This window comes from Poecile atricapillus, chromosome 1 (genome assembly GCF_030490865.1).
Source record: "Poecile atricapillus isolate bPoeAtr1 chromosome 1, bPoeAtr1.hap1, whole genome shotgun sequence".
Lineage (NCBI taxonomy): Eukaryota > Metazoa > Chordata > Aves > Passeriformes > Paridae > Poecile > Poecile atricapillus.
In genome coordinates this window covers 97,560,317-97,579,641 of record NC_081249.1, presented here as the reverse complement: position 1 = coordinate 97,579,641, position 19,325 = coordinate 97,560,317, and the positions used below count along the sequence as shown (strand labels likewise).

General features: G+C 36.8%; 1 protein-coding gene across 2 annotated transcripts in view; it reads left to right on the top strand.

Moving 5' to 3' along the window:
- The window catches only part of CBLB (Cbl proto-oncogene B), a 126,674-nt gene that overhangs the window by 57,469 nt on the left and 49,880 nt on the right, over positions 1-19,325 (top strand). For both annotated transcript variants that reach the window (XM_058854805.1, XM_058854795.1), the window contains exon 4: positions 9,086-9,232. In XM_058854805.1, coding sequence (XP_058710788.1) covers positions 9,086-9,232 — 147 coding nt within the window. The remainder of the gene's footprint in view (positions 1-9,085; positions 9,233-19,325) is intronic.

Here is a 19,325-nt window from a genome sequence, read left to right as displayed (position 1 = left end):
CTCAGAAGCAGCTCAGCCATGAAAATTCCTTTTTGGCCAGGCTCTTGGGAATGCTGGGACAGCTTGTTGACTTGCACTCAGTGGAAGTCATGTGTGACACAGCAGCTACTGAGCGCCTCTGCATGTTACAGCATTTCTAAAATACCAGCAGTTTTGATACTTTTATACACTCCTAATGCAAGAAAGTGGATGTTATTTTAAAACTTCTCTTTAGATCCCTTGTCTGCATTAGAAGATCTGATCAGTAAAAATACTACTGTACTTCTTACAACTCATACAAACAAAAACAAAATCATAACTGGGAAAAAAAAAAAAAAAAGGTGAGGTCTCAAAAGGATTGCCAGGAATAAGATTCTGTGTGTAGACTTGTTTGATCCCCTTTGGATCTGTACATTTTGATTGTCTCTAAATACAGTATGAGTTTTTTTTATTCCATGGCTCTGTTGCCTGGTTAGGCCTGAATGCAGAGGAGAGATGTTCACTTAGACAGCAACTGCAAAATACATACATTTGTTCCTGGTGTTTAATACATCTCCTTATAGTTTAATTTTTTTATGCTGTTCAAACTTTTCTCTAAGTGTTTGCTTTTTCTCATGGGTTTTCCTATGCTTCTCTGCATTATCATACCTTGTAAATAAAGTTTCTCTGAGTACAATGTTGCCATCTATTTATTTCCATCTCCCCTCTCTAGCTTCAGGGTTCTTTGCTCTTGAATCAAACAGCTCTTCTGCCTTTCTGAGTTCTTTGAGGGCTTTGCTGAGAGAAATGGAGAATAATTTTCTTATTCGATCCTCTTTGGTGTTAAAAGTCCCCTACGTAAGAATTCCTTCCACTTGGAGGAGGCTTTGGAAGATGGCGAAAGGATGCTAATTCAGTCTTCCATGTTTCATATTAATTCATTCATGCTTTCAACAAGCTTTATGTATTTGTGTATTCAATGAATTAATTCACCTTTTCAAACACTGAGTTTACTGCTGTTCCTGGGGAATTCTGAAGTGACAACTTCAGTTTCATTTGTACATACAGATATAGGTTTTAGACTTAAGTCAGTCTTCAGTTTAATAATATTGGACCGTTGTAGACAAAGATGTCTATGGGAGGAGGTCAGAGGAAGCACTCTGTGCTTGAACAGATGTTGTTCTGATGAGTGGAACCAGAGTGCAAAAGCAATAGACTGTTACAAAGGAGCAAATAAAAGTAAACAGCCAGTGTCCAGCTCTGTTTTAAAATCATTAAATAATTAAATTTACATTAAATAATTTATATTGTAAGGATGATCTAGTAGGTCCATTGAAAGTCTTGGCAGTAAAATCAAGAAGTGTGTTACTTTATGTTGCTACTTAAAATGTTATAGGATTGACTGTCTTCACAAAGTATTTGCACTTGTAAATATTCAGATCAGTTTTATGCAAATCTCTTTCAGAGTAGCATTCTCTAGAGGGTTTTTTTTTTGTGTAACCTCTATCCTTCTGCATGAATAATTAAAGATAATAATTATAGGCAAAATTATTAAATCTTTAGCTTGTCAACACACCTCTATTGCTGCTGACTCACATTTTGCTTTATGCAGACTGTGCTTTCTTTGTTACTTCTTACTCTTGCCACTACTCCTTAGGTTTTCATTTCATGGTTATATTTGTTACCTCATATACCAGAGGACTAGGGAAGAAAAAAACTAAAATTGTTTAGGAGTACCTTGAGACATTTATCTGTGTGGATAAATGCCCCTTGGACAGAGCTGGAGGTAATGAAATTTTCAAATCTTGGACTGTAAAGCCTAAAGCCCAGCTGACAAGAGCTATTCATGGTTGCTGCTGTATGAAACATTTGTTTAGCAAAAAGCAAACATAATCATTGGATAGAACTTCACTTAAGAGATGTTGGTGGCACAGTGCAATGACAGTTCACAAATGAAAGAGCAGTGAGCAGACAGACTCATCAGCTTGTAGAGTGTCATAGATTGGCAAACCTCTGGCCTTCTTCCTTCCTCTGTGTTTATATTCCACTTTCTTTACTAAGTAGTTGTATATTAAGTTAATTCTCAGGATAAATTGTATAAATTTGGTAATAAATACCTACTGTAAAAGCAATGACAGCTGATAAACAGTTTCACAAGATGAAATGAAATTTTGAATTCTTCAAGCATTGCCTTCTCCCATTTTAATTTATTTTCTTAAATATGAGAAGAAAAGGAGCCAGGCTGCTAGTGAAAGTTGGTGTATAAATGCAGAATGATTTCTAAGCAAAGGAAAAGATGGAGGAAAATTCAAGGTGACATTGGAATCAGCTTTTTGTTTTCCCAAACATCTTTGCCCAATCCTTACCCAAAGTCTGTCATTTCCTCCTTTCGTATCCATTGTGAGTAGCACAGACTTGTGCCATATTCCTTGTATCTGTTACAAAGAGGCTGATGAAGAGGCATTCAAGGAAGGATGCTGCCTTCCTACCCATAATAAACCCATCTCCTCCAGGATTCAAAGAAAACTAATACTTCTCTCCAGTTAGTTTCTTACAATTTTAAACTCTTTTTTTTTTTTTTTTTTTTTATGCTAAATATATGATAAATTTAGTTACTGGCTGAATCTTGCTGTGTGTTTAAGGCAGGTATTTAGGTTTTGTTTGTGGGGTAGCTTACAGATAAGGAATACTAAAACAAACTGTAGAAAATATTTATAATAAACTAAAGCAAAGTTGAGTTATATGTGTTCCTTACATGAGTCAGTGGCACAAGTAGGAAACAGAGCTCATGATTATTCTTAGTCCCAGGGACATTTCATCCCAAGAATAGGCTCATATACTTTGGTCCCTAAACAATACCATGTCCTTATATAGCTTTTAAAAATAATCATTGCACAGGAGCAGAGTTGATCTGATTGCCAAATGTGATGGTAGGCATATTTTATCTCTGCAAGCATGCTGACAGGAACCTTTGGTTTCCTTTGTTTCCTCTGAAGTGTTAAGGAATGCTCCATTGTTAAGATTATCTGACTGCATTCTACACCTGTAGATTTCTAAAAAGAAGTGTTGGGGGTAGGTGGTTTTTTGTTTGTTTTTGTTTATTTTTTGTGCTTTTCCTTGGAGGGAATGTTACTGGGTTGGGGGGGAGGGGAGGGGTTGTTTTGTTTTTTTTTTTACTAATTCTTTTTCCTATGTTTCCTGTCTCTGAGAAGGGAAGTTCTGTAAGAGGAAGGGGGATGAATGAGTCAGGGTTATACTAGATTATCAAGAGTGCACCACTATCAGCACATATAATTTTTAGTCTTGTTACTATGTCTTCTGGAGATCTTCAAAAATTCACATATTTCTTCAGATTTTTTTTCTCCTCTGTATTTTATATTCTATCAAATATACATATATTATATAAAATATATAAATTTTTATATCAAATATATAAATTATATCTATATCTATATATTATAAGTCCTGGACTTAGTGCATTCCTATTTGAGTCACTTATAAGTAGCTAATGGCAGAAGTATCATCTGTCAAGGGGTTTTTTGAGCAGCTATGACTGTCTTCATGGTAGCAAAATAAAAATGGGAAATAATTTGTAAAGAACTTTTTTCACAAAATGGAAATGTGAGTCACAAAATGTAAATTCTGAACTCTGGGAGAGTGGAGTGATAGAGCTCAGAACTTGGGTCTTCATTTCCCTCTTTTGCAGCAGAATCACAAGACTCTATTCTGTTCCTTTGGATAAGTAACATGTATTTTGTAGAATCCTTGTGTTTTACCACAATAGAGCATATGGACCAGAAATCTGTTTTGAATAGAGCTAATTAAGTGAAACGAGTTCTGTACATATGCTTTGGATTTTGAGGCTTTAATATTTGGTAATATTTGGTGGGGGGGGGGGGTTGGATTTTTAGAGGTCAAAATAAACAATTCACTTTATGAAATACATACTTCAAACTTCCTTTCATCTTAGTTCCTATGCAGTTATGATTTGCAGTTTTGCCAGCTAATAGAGCTGTCTTTGTATGATTATTCTATATAATGATTACAGAGGAATTATCTGATACTTAGGAGTAGTTTGCTGTACTTGTAAAGATCTATCTGGAAAATACTCTTAGCTGCCAGACAGATTTTATTCAAACTCTAAAGATGTTTTCTGTGCCAGGTGATTGAGTTATATATTATGAGCTTGGAAAGCTGTATTGGAAAGGTGTATTGCTTATTACAGCAGGTGATTGTTTAACAAAGTGTATCAATGTGGATGCAGAAAGATTGAACACTTACTAGATGCAATGAAGAAGGAAGTCCAGCAATAACCTAATTTTTGGAATAACATAAATAACTGCAGAGCTATGCATTCATACTATTCTTCCAGACTGGGTTTCTTTTTCAGAAATATTTGTAGTTGTAAAATGAAAATATGTTTTTTCACGGGCATAGTAATACATAGGCATGAAAGTAGAAACTATATATACGTGTAGTATGTAGGTAGATATAAACACTTTCAAGTTTTTGCAGGAGTAACAAGTATGTATTGTTAAAATGACTTTGTATTGGTTATTGTCTGTGGCATCCAGTAATTATGAAGGATGATGGCACAGAAGAATGCTTTGCTTTGTGTATTTATGCACAGGCTGGATCTGCCATATGTTTTTGTCCAGAGCTCTCCAAGTTTGGCACTCTCTGAACATTTTGCTCTGTTGATCCATGTACACAGACAGTAAATGCAGGACTCAGGTGTTCCTTCCACCTCACAATTCAGGCCAGTGGCAGAAAGGAACTGACACCACCTAATTCCCTGTCCAGTTCTTTTCGCTGGACCATACTGCCTTCCAGCATGTAAAATTAATTTCATACAGTTTGATTACTTGATTACAAAGTTGACACAGCCAAAACTGATCTGTGCTGTTGCATGCTGATCATGCTTCCCTTTTTTTTTTTCAGTAGATCCAGGAGGGTAGGACTGCTTCAGACCTCCTACTGCTCAGCTGTTCCTGCTGTTCTGGTTTGGCAGGGATATTGTAGTGTCTCCATTATCAAGCCCTGTTTTCACATTGCACATGACTGGTATTTGAAAAGTCCTTCAGTTATTAAATCTTTGCAGTATTCTCTAGCCTGACCCCACTCCTAACAGTGTAAGAGAAAATTGATACAGAATATAGTAATTTGCTGAGAAGTGAAGAAACCCAAAATTATTGTCTTCAGGCTTTGCTCTCTCTAAAAGAAGGATTCATTTTGAAATTAAAAAATGCATATTTCTGATTTACCGAAGGATGATTACTGATTCAGTAGATCTTCAGACATTTATATGAAATAAAAATTCAGTTTTTAATTTCTGTATCTTAGGTTCCCTGGGGTTGATTTCAGACCATGTTGGTTCTTCAGTAGATCTGTCATGTGCAAAGATGTTTGGCAATCAGTCATAGATTCTGACTGACAAAATGGTACTTCAGAAATCAAGTTCGGGTCAAATCAAGGGATTTGATCTGTATGACATTAGTTTGACTTGGTGAAAGTCAAACAAGGTAGCAAATTATAAGCTTGAATCATAAGAAAAACATCAGCTAGGAGATATTGAGTATGTTGCAAGTAATATGGGCGAGACCTACACTGTTGTTACATAAAATGCAGTTGATATAACATCATTTAGTGTTAAAATACTGTTATATTTTACCACAGTAGCCACTATATACTGGAGAATCATCATCTTGGTTCACTTTTGTATAAAGCAGTGTTGTTCGATTTTAATTTCAGTAAGGTAAGGTTTTTCTTCTCAGCATGAAATCCCTTCTCTGCAGAGATAAAGATGTCTCTGCTCTGTTCCACAGCTAAAGAAAGAAATTCCACCTCTAACCAGCCCCAGGTTGCCAGAAAAAGTATAATTTTAAACCCTGAAGCTTGGCTGCTGAGGCATTAAAACCATTGTTTCTGTATAGTTTGGATGGTGTTAATTTGAGTTGCAGCTCCAATGTGATCCCTTAGGATATCTCCCCTGCTGGGATCCAGTGAGTCAAAGGGTCTCTGGAGCATGTCTCTATCAGGTCAGCTCTTCTGCTCCACTGGACTGGCAGTGCAATTGTCCCTTTGCCACTACATCAGTCTTTGCTGTGACCAGAAGAAAGCCTTTGTTACTGCAGGAGGTGCAGACTGGTTTCTTTCCAATCTTATGGTGGCAATGAGACCTAAAATGGGTGCTCAGATTGAACAGTTCTTTGGCTTCCGTTAGAATTGTTCACCAAATTGCCAAGCCTTGATGGTTTTAGTTGTTTTGGTTTTTTTTTTCCAAATGAATAGGACTTAAATACCTTGTCTTAAACATATGAATGGAAACTAAGATGGAAATTTTTTTGACACTGCTTCATCCTTCATATGGGGGAAAGAAGGGAATCATCCTAGGTGGAAAAATGCAGCGACACAAACTACTAGGTCTGAGTACATATTTCTTGAGGTATCTTGGGAAAGCCCTCTCCAAGACAGGAAGAGTACACTGCTGAAATGGATAGATATCTTCAGGCAAGTGAAGTGTCCAGAGAGGGAGAGTCACTGGCCCACCCCAGTGCTATTGTCTCTGCGCTGTAATTGTTGAAAACCATTTCTGAAATCAGTGAGCTTTGTATGTCTGCCTCAAGAAGGTACTGAGATCTGGTATCACATTAGTACATCTGAGCAAAAATGGTGCAGTATGTGCTTTGCTGTTGTGTAAGTAAAAAATTGAGATGTGATTTATCACGGCTTTTTGATAGCCTTGAGATAATGATCTTACAGAGTAAGAATCAAAAGTAAAGAGAAAAAACAGATATCCTGCATATAAATTACCAGGAGTTTGTAATCTCTTGCTGTTTATACATGCTCTGATATATGTTCAAGCACAGACAAGCTTTTAGTTGGTTTCAAGTTTCACCTTTGTCGTCAGATAAAAAGAAGCTGTCTCAGATGTTAAAATATTTTTTTCTTATTTATGCAAATGCAAACAAAAAATAATTTTACTTTTTTTCCTTTCCTTGTGATTTCATATATTGGAGCAAAAGTGTCCTGATGGCACTACGTGACTGGTGCTGTTCTAAGAGGGAAGGAAGAGGCTTTGTGATTTAGGTGGAGCCATTTGGGTGCTGTTTTTATTGTGCCTGTACTGCCCACATCCTAGGGGCTGCTGGTTCTGTCCATGTCCTGTGCAGCTGTGCCCAGCAGGCAGTGCCTCTGCAGGTACAGACACACGCTGCCCTCTGGGCAAGGAAGTGCCCCAGATGGCACCTCTGTGCCACTTCATCCCTTAATTCACTGCAGGGCTGCAGCCTCACAGACCCAGCAAAGCTCACTACTAGGTGAATTTGTACCTGAAGAGAGCCCCTGCAGCACAGCACATTCATGTGGGACACTGCTTGTGCCAGGCAAGGCAGAGCTCTGCTCAAACATGCACGGAGTCGTGTTCCCATCTGTCCCAAGGACAGAAAGCTTCCTGTTTAATCTTGGGTCTAGGGCAGACCCAGGAAGCCACATGAAAAAAAGCTGTTGCTTGCTCCTCTCCATCAGGCTTGAGTTCTGAGGAGTAAAATAACAAAGAACACATGTGTGTAATTAAAATACAAAGGAAATAGGAAGGGGGATAGTAAGGAACTATTGAGCATCGTAATTACAGACATCTGATTTTACTGAAGGAATTAGAGGACTCTGAATGACTTAGCCCTATAGCCATTCTTAATCTTGAGGGAAGGGAGAGTGTATTCATTGGGGCTTGCTTTGTTTGTTTTAAATTACTTATGTTTTCACAACAACTTTATCATCATTTTCTCGGTAGTAAAACCTATGGTAAATCTGCAACACAGTTTCTACAGAAATTTCTATTATAAAGTTCACAAATGTAGTTGAAATAATTTCTACCTCAGTGCTAAATTCAGCATTCTTTTAGGACGACCCCAGGAAATATATTTAGCTAAAATAAATATCTACCTTAATATTTCCATGTGGCAAGGAACTTATGAATAAGTTTGAATTTATTTAAAATACTGTCTTTAAACTGTCTATAAATTACGTGATGGATAAGAATTTTAGTGTGGTATTCATTAAATTGCTTGAGTCATTTTTAAGTAGTACCTGAGATGGTTGAAGCTGAATGGACTTGACATACATAGGACACTTCTAACACATTAAAATAGTCCAGTGGAATTCACAAGAGTACAAATCCTTCATCAGAAACTGCTCAGTCTCCTCTATTTTGTATATTTCCTTGGGAAATGGCCCTTCTTTTACTGCAAAGAGTGTCAAGGAATCTCCAGGCATAAGCTCTCATAAAGTTTGCTGCTTCTTTCTTTTTTCCTTTCCTCACCATTTCCCACAGATTTTTCCTTACAAAAGGCTTATTTGCATTTAAGAATTCTTTGTTCTTTGCACTATACTAGATGGGATTTCTGTGCCAAAAGCTAAATAATTTTTGATTAACTGATAAAAGCCTGGAAAACGTGATGAGATGATTGCAAAGAAGCTTTTTGTTTGTTTGTTTACAACAAGTTAGATTTTTGTTTATCATATGCTAGTGAAAGCAAATTTTAACTAGAGAGCATTTGGAAGGAGAATAAGTACAGTGAGAGAAAGCTGAAAAGAATAAAAAAAAAAAATAAAATAATCATAGGAGAAAGGAGTCAATCTAATTCTATGCCATGTTAATATTTCTGGAAACCTGGACTGAAACAGGTTTGTTGTCACATACAAAACTATAATTTTAGGTTTTTGAGTGTGAGGTAGCTTTTTGTTTTTCTTTGTTGGTTGGGTTTTTTTAAAAAATAAGCTGTCTAATTAATATAAGTTCTTGCTTCTGCAATGAGTAAATGAAATAGAAACATAAAAGGATCATGCACAAGAAATTTATCTGAATATGCAGTTGAGAACTCAGATTTGTTTTGTTGCCAAAAACTGATTTTATGTTGATGGAGACTTATGATAAATATGTCCTCAGAAGTCCATGGAAACACGAACCACTGATTTGTATTTCTCTGTGTTTTCAATTGAAGCTCAGTGTTTTTCTTGTGTCATACAGCGATTATTACACAATACATGGGATATGTGAAATACCTGAAGATTGATTAAATTTGAAGGATTTAATGTAATTTTTTTTTTTTCCCTCTTGTATCTGCAGAAGAAACCTTACAAAGCTGTCTCTCATCTTCAGCCACATGTTAGCAGAAATCAAGGCTATTTTTCCAAATGGACAATTCCAGGGTGATAACTTTCGCATCACCAAAGCCGATGCTGCAGATTTCTGGAGAAAATTCTTCGGAGATAAGTAAGTAACTTTTGTAAAATCCTTAATTCTTTCTAATCGTAAGCATAAAAAAAAATGAACTTTTCATAAATCCAAATAAGGGTTGGTGGGTGTTTTGAATATTTCTCATCTAAGTCTTTAAATTGGTTGAAATTGCTGAGTTCATTGTTAGTGGTTTTTTTTTCAATGCTGTAACTTGCATAAAGGTAGTTCTGTCAAGGGTACTTCAGTCTTACTGCAAGAAGTGTTTGTTCTATTATAGGGTGAAGATAGTACACTGCTTTTACAAAGTATATGGCAAATCATATCCTTCTATATATATATCTTCTACAGAATATATATATATTCTACAAACAAAAACTCTAAAGTCTGAATTAGGAACTTGATATTAGTTTAATGGACTGTATGTTTCCTTATCTCACCTTTAACTTTTTAACTACTACAGTATTTGGTGGAATGAAGTATGTGAAGTGCAGATATGTGATTTAATCCATATAGGAAATGGAATGGTGAAAAAGTAAAAGTAGGCATATGTGGGATTTTTGGTTTGTTTCTGGGAAAAATACCCCATTTAGAATACACATGTAAGCTAATAAAGGATGTGAAGCTGGTTCACTTTCTCATGTGGAATGTTTGTAAATGTAAGAGTGACATAAGAGGAGTGCCAGAGGCAATAGGTTGGTGTATTTTTCATTATAGCAGAGCAGTCATTATGGTCATCAGCTCTTGTATCTTGCACAATGTTGGCAGAACAATTTCTGGAACAATCTGTTGCATCTTCTGAGCATAAACAGCTCTTTAAAATAAGTCGTTTTTTATTTAGAATACCAGTGTAGTAGGTTGGCACTTTTGCAAATCAGTTCTGTTCAGTGTGAATTTACAAGTTTCACTTCCATGTTTTTTTTGTTAGTCTAAACACAGTGTCAGCTTTCCTCTTTCTGGGTTCATGGTAGTGTTTTCTGGTAATTTCTTTCCCATGTAAGTAATGTTGGAGTGTGATGAAGTTGCTATATCAGTCCTCTGTTTTGTTAGAGAAAAGGAATTTAACTGTGTTCCGTGTTACCCGTTTTTACGTGAATATAATTTTCAAAATAACTTCAAAAGTTCAGTTAAAGTTTTCTGGGGGATTAACATAAGTGATGTGTAGGGTTCTCTATCAGACAAGGCTTTTAAAAACATGTCAGTCAAGAAAAGAAAAACAGGATCTTTGATCAAATGACTAATGATCATGTTTGTTCAGCGTTGCTATTTTTCCTTCCTCTCTTTTTCCCCTTTTCTTAGGAACTCTCAGAATTTGAATTTTGTTGTGGTACTTCTCTTTTCCTTTTGGGCTCTGTCCTTGAATGATCTTTAGCAGATGTCTTGATGTCAAATTGTGTTTCTGTCATTGGGATTTACGGATCTCCTTCTCTGCAGTCTGCTGTTTCTATCATTTCATCTGAACCAGTTTCCTCAGCTCCCCTATTCTCTCTGCTGCTCCTCTTTGGGGCTCTCGACTGACTTCTACTGTCTGTGTGAGATTCAGATTTCCTTCAAGTTTCCTTCCATGGTCCTCCAATTTCCATTGGGAGGTGACACAATAGATAGGTATTTGAGGTGTCAGACAGTGGGATACTGTAACATATTTATAAGTTCTTATTGGAACAAGACTGGTAAGGAGAATCTTTCAACTGCATCACTCCATCTGAACAAGTCAGCTCTACCCTTGTCTTTTTCTTGTGCACACTTAACTCTTACCTCTTCTGGAGGTACTCATCTGGAGTTCTTATTTCTAAAACCTTTCATGGCCTCAGTGCTGTTGCCATGCCTTTTCTAGGCTTTGGGTTTTTTTCTGCTTATGCAAATTTCTGCATAGAATGCAACTTTAAATATGAACCTTCAGTATAAACTCTCTGACCTTCTCTGCTCTCCCCTGTGTACCTTGCTAAGGTTTTTTTTTATGTTTGGGTTTTTTTGTTTGATTGTTTTATAGGGAGTGTGACTGGATGTTTGGGTTTTGTTGGCTTTTTGCCTAATACATTAATGCATCAAAAATACCTAGGAACCAAGGCAGTTTGGTGACATCCAGTTAAACGTATGTATTTTTGGTTTTGTAGTATAGCCTGAAAATTTTTTTGAGTTATTTCTAGTCAGGTGCTTTACTTTCAGACCAATAAGCACTGTTACTGGTGTTCCCAGCTCTTCTCCAATAAAGTGAAGCTGGTTTTGTTGCCTGTCTTCTAAGCAAGGAGCAGTAGATCTCTGCTTGGCAGCCTTGCCATTATCTCAGGTTTAGTTAATTGTGCTTAAGTAACTATAAAACATGTAACAGCATATATGTCAAACAGATGAGAAAAAAGTTTATTTGGCATTATTTTTAATCTCTTTGTTAAACAAAATGCCTGAAGCTTTTTAAACATTAATTATTTTCTAATCCTTTTAGAAATATATGGCAGATATGCCTGTAAGCCACATCCTTTACAGTGGGCCTGTTGCAACAAATTAGTTTGTGAATATGCTGGTATCACTTCCCTAAAATCAAAGCCTGCATAAAGGTTTTGAAACAACTCATAATATCTTTCTCTAACCTGGCCATCCAAAGGTAGGCCCCTAGGACTTTCTGAAACCCCCAACTCTACTTAGGCAGTGCAGTGAAGGAGTACAGGGAGGAACTTGATTGTGTGCTCCCTGGCTGCATCTCTGTTTTACAGGGCAAGCCTGGACCCCTCACTTGTTTCTGAACAGCAGCCCTTACTTTGGGTCACTGACTAACGCTGCTCAAGATTACAGCATAAATAAAAAGTAAGTTGTGCTGGATCTTGGCTTCTGATGGTAAATTGTAGTACTAAAAATATTTCTATTGCAGTTTGTTCTGATTGGAAGGAGGGAGTTTGAAGTATTAGATGAACTTACAATTTTTTCAACATAGTATTATCATTAAAACTTTCCTGTTTCTAAGCACAATGAATTGGAAGCTTTTTTATAGAATCAAGCTTTTGCACTCATTTCTTTCTGAAATACGATGGTTTTTATTTTTTAATTTGAAATATTTTAAATATCAAGAAGAATATCACCAATAGTAATTTATATTTTTAAGTTGGCTTTCAGTTTTTGAAAACATGACCTACACTTCCTTTTACAGAAAGCAACATGAAATCCAAAACACAGTTTTCATGAGTCCAGTTTGTACTTTAAAACAAAAAAGGAGCATTTTTTTTTTTCCCACTGCTCTTTTCCAATGGATGGGGAACTTTAAATTTTGTTGGTTAGATTTTTCTGTCTGAACACTTGCTGAAAAATTGTGCAGCTGCAACTAGGTTAATTTGTCTTGTTACTAGTAAGTTTCATAGTCTGCAGGCTTTCTTTTTTGTGTTTAGAGCTAGTCAGGTGTAAATTCACATGGCTTCAAACTTATGAGCAAAGTGAATGGCCAGGCTCTTTCTCACCTTGGATCATACATCTAGCTGCTTGTGGCATTTCTGTTGAAAATACTGTGTAGAACTCAGCAAGCAATTTGAATGCCTCCCTCATAGCAAAGTGCTGAGATAACCACATATTCTTGGCCTTCAAATACCTTCTTAGTTTTCACATTTCTGGTACACCCCTAAAAGACTTCTAGACAGTGGCAGTCTAGAATGGCTACAATGCCAGGAGTTGGAGAAGCTTATCTGGGAGAGAATGCTACGTGAGAGCAGCAGATGTACCAATAATGGAAATCATCAGCCCTCACACAGGCAGAAAGTGTATAAGGAGCACATAGAGCCTTTACAATTGTGAGTTTTTTCCAGTATTGCATGTTTCAGAGGAGAATGGGAAACCTTGGAAGTTATAGGATATTTGGAAGGGATCTGGAGACACTAATGTGGGATTCAGGAGCGTAAAGGGAGGATTGATAAATCAAAGTGGAAGATAATGAGATTGTGATTGTCTGGGTGGAAGGAGAAAGGTGCTAATAGCCCTCTGAAGAAGGAAAGAGTAGAGGTATTGATTTCTCTGCAAGGACGAAGTAAAACATGTATCCAAATTATGGGGGGTAGGTGAGGAGGTCAGCAGTGTTCAGTAGAAGGCCCAGGATTATTTTGGTGTATAGATTTTGTCAAGGAAGCTGACAAAGAAAAGATATCAGGGAGATGGGGAATAGTTTAGTTTGGATTTGCTTTCTGAAAACAAATCAGGAATGGGTGAGATCATTCCAAAGGCTGAATGCCTGGAATAGGTAGTCGCTGGTATTTTCACAGGCTATGTGGAAAAAGAGAGCCTCTTGAAGAATATAAAGGAGCTGACTGAAAAAGAACTAAGAAATAAATTGACACAAGCTTTACCTATACCAAAAAAGAACTTGATAATGTCAAAAGCAGGAAAGTAGTGAAGCTGAGATGTGATTTTTCTGAATTTGTAGTGATTGCTAGAGTACAATGATTGGAACAGGTGGTTTTAGTGGAGTGAATCTTCACCCCCAGTTGACCATCCTAGTTGTGCTGAAGCAAGTGCTAGTTCCATGTACAGCTAGACAGGAATGTTCAGTGGAACTGTGAAATTGTAAGGCATGTAATCAGCAGTTACACTTGTTTACAGATACTTTAGTAACCCCCCCCCAGCAGGTTGTAAATCTGCATATAAAACACAATCTGATAGCATCTTCATTACCAGCATTTTATTACTGTGTGCTGCTTGATGAGAATTTGCCTTGATTTCTCACTCATTTTAATACCACGTTATATCTTCTATTGTTTTTGTTTTTCTCTGAGTAGAACTGTGTAAAATGCCACAGGGAGCAATCCTGAATTGTGAAGGAGATTAGGCAAGATGACCTAACAGATCTTTCAGCTTCTTAATTTGGAAACTACAGAAGTCATGTAGGGCTTGGTAGCTACTGAAATTTGTTACACAAATTTGTGATTTGTGACAGTCTTCATGTTGCAGAATGAATCAGCAGCAAAATGTCAATATTCTTAGATTTTAATTTTTTCCACAGTTCTGTCATTTATTTAACTTTTAAACTTTTTATTCTTTATTGTGGAACTTTAAAAATGTTAAAGCATTTCTGTTATTGTTTTCAGGTAAATCGATTTCCCATCCACCTTTTAGTTGCTGAGGAAATAGAAATTCTTTCACTGTTGGGATCAAAGACAATACTATTTTAATGCTCCTGTATTTTTTTCCAGATGAGGCCTGAAATATATTTATTTTTTATTGGAATTTATGAAAAAATGTGGCTATTGATTTCTCTGTAGCAGTTAAATAGTGCATTTCAAATTGATATTCTAAACTTGGAGTAGCTGTGGTTCTGCTGTGGTCAGTGCTTTTTGGCTCAGGATAGAGCAGATACGGCCTCAGTGGTTTGGGTTCACAGAAGCAGCAGTAAAACAGGCAGACCACAATGCACAACTTATCTGACAGTTAAATGTTGCCAAGTTCAAGAGACCTCAGATAAGCTAAGTTTTAACACCTTGTTAATCCCCTTAATTTATTACTTGATTTTCTGTTCTTGCTGCTGATAGTGCCCAAGAGCCCTATTACTGCCTGAACAGTGTAAAAATACAGACTGAAGAGTTGGTCCTGGCCCAGAGAGCTTCAAATCTGAGTATGAACTGAAGTGTAAAGGGAAGCCAAAGACAGAGATGAAAGTGGAAGAGGCAGTGATCCAAATGCCATTGCCTTCGTCACTGTCAAGACAGGTGTTTTAGTAACAGGAACTTTTAAAGAGCTTAAAATGGGGCTTTTGGCTTATTGATAAACCTGATTAAACTTGAGCTAGAGACAGAAGGTACTGTTCTCTGGGTACTGGTAAGACAGGAATCTCTCTAGACCTCTTTCCTACAAATTCAAGATGAAAATGTTTGAATAAGACAGCAGGTAACATTACAGAGAAGAGCAAGTCAGTAGAAAGTTGCAAGACAGGATTAGAAAATGGAAAAGAGCAATCTTCACAGCTGTTCTGGGTATCTAAGAATGAAGTAAAATTGCATCTACAAAAGATAGAAGAAAGTTCTGATACTTTGCACACCAGATTGTGAGACAGGAGAACACATTCTCCATGGATAGACAGGAGAGGCAATGTTTTAAGTATAAAAGGATGTGCAAAAGTGTGAACATGCTTTGATTTTGTTGTTAGAGATCGGAGTTGAAAATACAGAGAAGTGAATAGGGAAACACAGAGTTCCTGTATCTCAAGGAACTTGCTGTCTCTCCAGCAATGTCCAGTTACACAGCTTTGGAAGTGGCTTTTTTTGGTGGTATATTTTCTCCATTTCATAAGGCTGATTTTCTCTCTTTTTCTTTTTCTGTTCTCATTAGATTCATTTATATTTGTTCACAATGATGTCACTATTTAGCAATTGTACTGGCATGATATGGCAGAATTCCTTTTTTCCCTTAGGACTGAATTTTTCAAGCCTTCTGTGTGTCATTTATTTGCTTTGCAGTTCAGAAGCAGTGGAAACATGTTGCCTCTCACTTAAAACTGAAGCAGCAGTCTTAAGAAAATGCTCTTTTCAGTGGTGATAAGTCAAAATCCACATTGCTCACTGCAGACTTACAAAGAATGTTGTTTCTATCTGGGTCAGTATTTGCTTGAATATTTTTGAGATTGCTCTGGAAACAGTATAATGGCCTTTTCATGGTGTGTTTTTTGGCAACATTTGAAAGAGTCTCTTGCAGAAAAAAAAACATTCACTGTAAGTGTAAGTTATACAGGTACATGTTTACCTCCCTAGACATTCTTGTGGTCTGATCTGGTTCAAATGGAAGCAGTGTCACTTGACATTCCAGGGTAGCTGCATCTCTGCAGTTTTACACAAGTGCTGTTCTCTTTGTGCTCAGGAAATGGATGCTTCATCTCCAGGTTTATATTGGCATCTTTTGCTTTTAATAATGTAGCAACATTTGGGGAGTTTAGAAAATCTCATGTATGCATGATGAGGGCAGGAGGGAAGAGAGGACCTAAATTCCTCTGCTAAATCACTTGGAAATCACATGCTAAACACTAATCCTTTCCCTTTAAGCATGTGGAAGTTGTGTGGGTGGTGTTTAAAACACTTTATTTCAGATTATAGAGTCATACTTCTCTTTGATGTGTGCCAACAATAGTAAATAGATACCATCCTATATAGCAGTGTTTTTAAAATCTTATGTTTCATATAGGACACTTTTGAATTCATCGTTTTTCAGATACACTTACTGAATCTACTATTGCAGAAGAAAGGGAGTGAAGTATTATCATTTAGAGAGGCCTGTGGAAAAATGGCTTATTTTAGGGTTTTTGACAGGAGAAATGGCTTATTTTAGGGTTTTTGACAGGACTCTTTAAGAACACAATCCCAGGGTAAATACCGTGATCCAGATAGTTTTGTTGATTTGAGAGGTGCACAGAAAACCTTAAGGAAATATTTTTCAGGACCATTTTTTTATTTTTGTTTTCTTTCCTTGAATTGGCATGAGCTTGCTTCTGCTTTAATGATGAGGAAAGGCAGTACAAGGACATGTTGTGTATAAATCATTTCCTAAAAGATTGGCAGGTGGATATTAGGATTTCCTTGTAAAAGGTCCTTCTATTCTTTTACTGCTGTACATCTTGACTTTCTTCATATTTTTGTTTCCTTCTAATATTACCTCTCTGAAGATTTTTTGAGCTGATAGTGCTGCAGTAAATTAAGGTGTAGCACAGTCAAGGTATATACCTGTAATTCAGTCATATTTTCTTCTTCTTTTTTTTTTTTTTTTTTTTCTAAAGTGTATTATAAAAAAAGAAATTGTTACCAAAGCTCTGGGTATATCTATTTGTAATGTGTGCGTATGCAGTAGTGCTGTAAACTTTGGGCATCAAACCTTTGAGAGAAGCACAGTCACTGTTTAGTGCCACCCTCTCAGGTGAGAGACTCCCCAGAGCATTGTTTCAGCTGGAGTCAAGTCACGGGCACTTCTACAAGGGATAGCTTATGTAACTACAATTAAATACCTGAAATACTGGGACCTGCACTTCCTCAGCCTGATTCTGTAGACAGCTAATGTTACCAAGACGTCAAATCACATCTTTCTGATGAGCTGAGGCAGAGCTGACTGACTCATCTCCTAGACAAGTGTCTACAGGTTCAGCCTAATAGCATGAGGCATGTGCAGAATATCTGCCAGCCTCTAGTGCAAAGCATCATTAGGACATGATGCCACAAATATTACAAAGATCCCTGAAAATATTTATAGGAGATGCCTTCTATGGTTCAGGAGCTCAATGTGGCAGGCAGTGGTTTCATTGCAAACAGGATTTTGTTATTTTCTTTCTGTAAGAACAGGTGTTTTATATATGTAAACATATGTATGTATTTAAATAACAGTCTAAACATGCTATTGACGGGGACAGTCTGAATCTCCATCTTGGTCCTATTCTTTTTTCCCTTCCACTGCCCCTTCTACCAACCAAAACCCAAATTAAAATAACTTTAGACTTGAGACTCATGAACCGACGCCTTCAAAGTCTGTGTATCCCCTAAAACACAAGAAAGCAAGAGCAGTAAAATGCTAATTCAAACAGAAACTCGACTTGCCAGCCATCTCTGAAAGCTTCTTTCATGCTGAGTGAGCCCTCCCACATCTCTGCAGAGGATGTGTTTCTCAGGGTGCCTGAAAGGTCACCAGGTTTCAGTGATGTAGGAGCAGGAGGAGAGGACAATGCAGAAACTTTCACCTTGTGAAGACCCAGTAACACCTGCATTTAGTGGGTGTGTGCCGTCTGCAAGGTCTTAAAGAGATCAGCATATGCGAGGATAAATTGGAGACAGACACTGGGGAGAAATAATCCCTGGCTGATGCTGTTTCAAAGTGTTTTGAAATGATAACTATAAAATAGCTGCTGAGAAATAGGAGTTAACAGGTTTCAACAACCAATTCACACCTTTATTTAAAGAAAGCAGAAGATAAAAGACCTATCCCAGGAAGCTGCAGAGAAAAAATAAAAAAAACCTGCTGAATTTAGTGTATTTTAAATTTGGGCCACCACTATTCCAAGCGCTTGTTCTTGGAGAAATCCCAAAAAATAACTTTAGTTGTTATTTCATTAGCTAATCACTCATTTTCCAGCATCTGGTTTCTGTCTTAGCCAAAATATAGCCAACAGAGCTCTGAAAACATACTTTCCTGAAGACTTTCGTTTTCTGTGTTGCTGGTGGAGTTTTGGGAGTGTGGGTTGTTTGTGAATAGATAGCTAAAGATCCTATTTATTAATTGCATCTAAGAAACTGTCTTGTGCAAGGGATGAAAAAGCCTGTTGTTAAGGTGTAGTATGATTGTCATCATATCTGATAAATGCTCTATCGTTTTTTTCTTTTAGGGTTCTTGTCTTTAAAAAACCTCAAAACAATAAAATTAATACCCTCCCCCCCCAAAAAACCCAAAAAACCAAAAAATAACAACCAAACAAAAAGCTCACAAAACCCACAGTCAACCCTGAAACTTTTCTAACCCCATTTCAGCATGATCCCAGTGCTGTAACCATTTAGGGTGGTTCATAAAGAGAATCAGAAAAAAATTTGGAGCCATAGTTACAGGAGCTAAATAAGCAGTAGGCGCTTGAACCAAGACAACTTTAGCACCACAAAAGCATTGATTTTTCTAATTTTTTTTGTCTGAATTTAATACAGTGTTTTATTCTCTCTTTGTCCTAATGAAAATTTGATGTGCATTCTTTCATAAATGGCATCTGATGTGGTATCTCTCTTCAGCTCTTTGTGGTTTCCTGTTTTTCATATACAGATGAAAGTATCTGCTGCGATCTATTAAACTTCCCATTTTGTCATTTATGACTTTCTCAATACAAGCCTGCATGTAACAAGTGAATTTCTTTGCACTTAGAAGTGTAGTGAATATCTTATGCATTAGAAATACAGGAGTATATCTTTAGTGTTGTACTTCAGACTATTGCTTGTTTGAATTTAGGATAACTGTGTAGTATTTGTTACACAGGACCAACTTAATACATTTGTTCCCTCCCGCCCCATATAAGTTATTTGCATTTGTGCATGAGAAAATAGTTAGAAGAACTAAAGCAATTTGAACTAATAAAATCTACAGGAAATATTACTGAGTTTGTGAGGCCTATATTTTTTGTTGATTTAGCAGTTATTAACAAAATATTACTATGAAT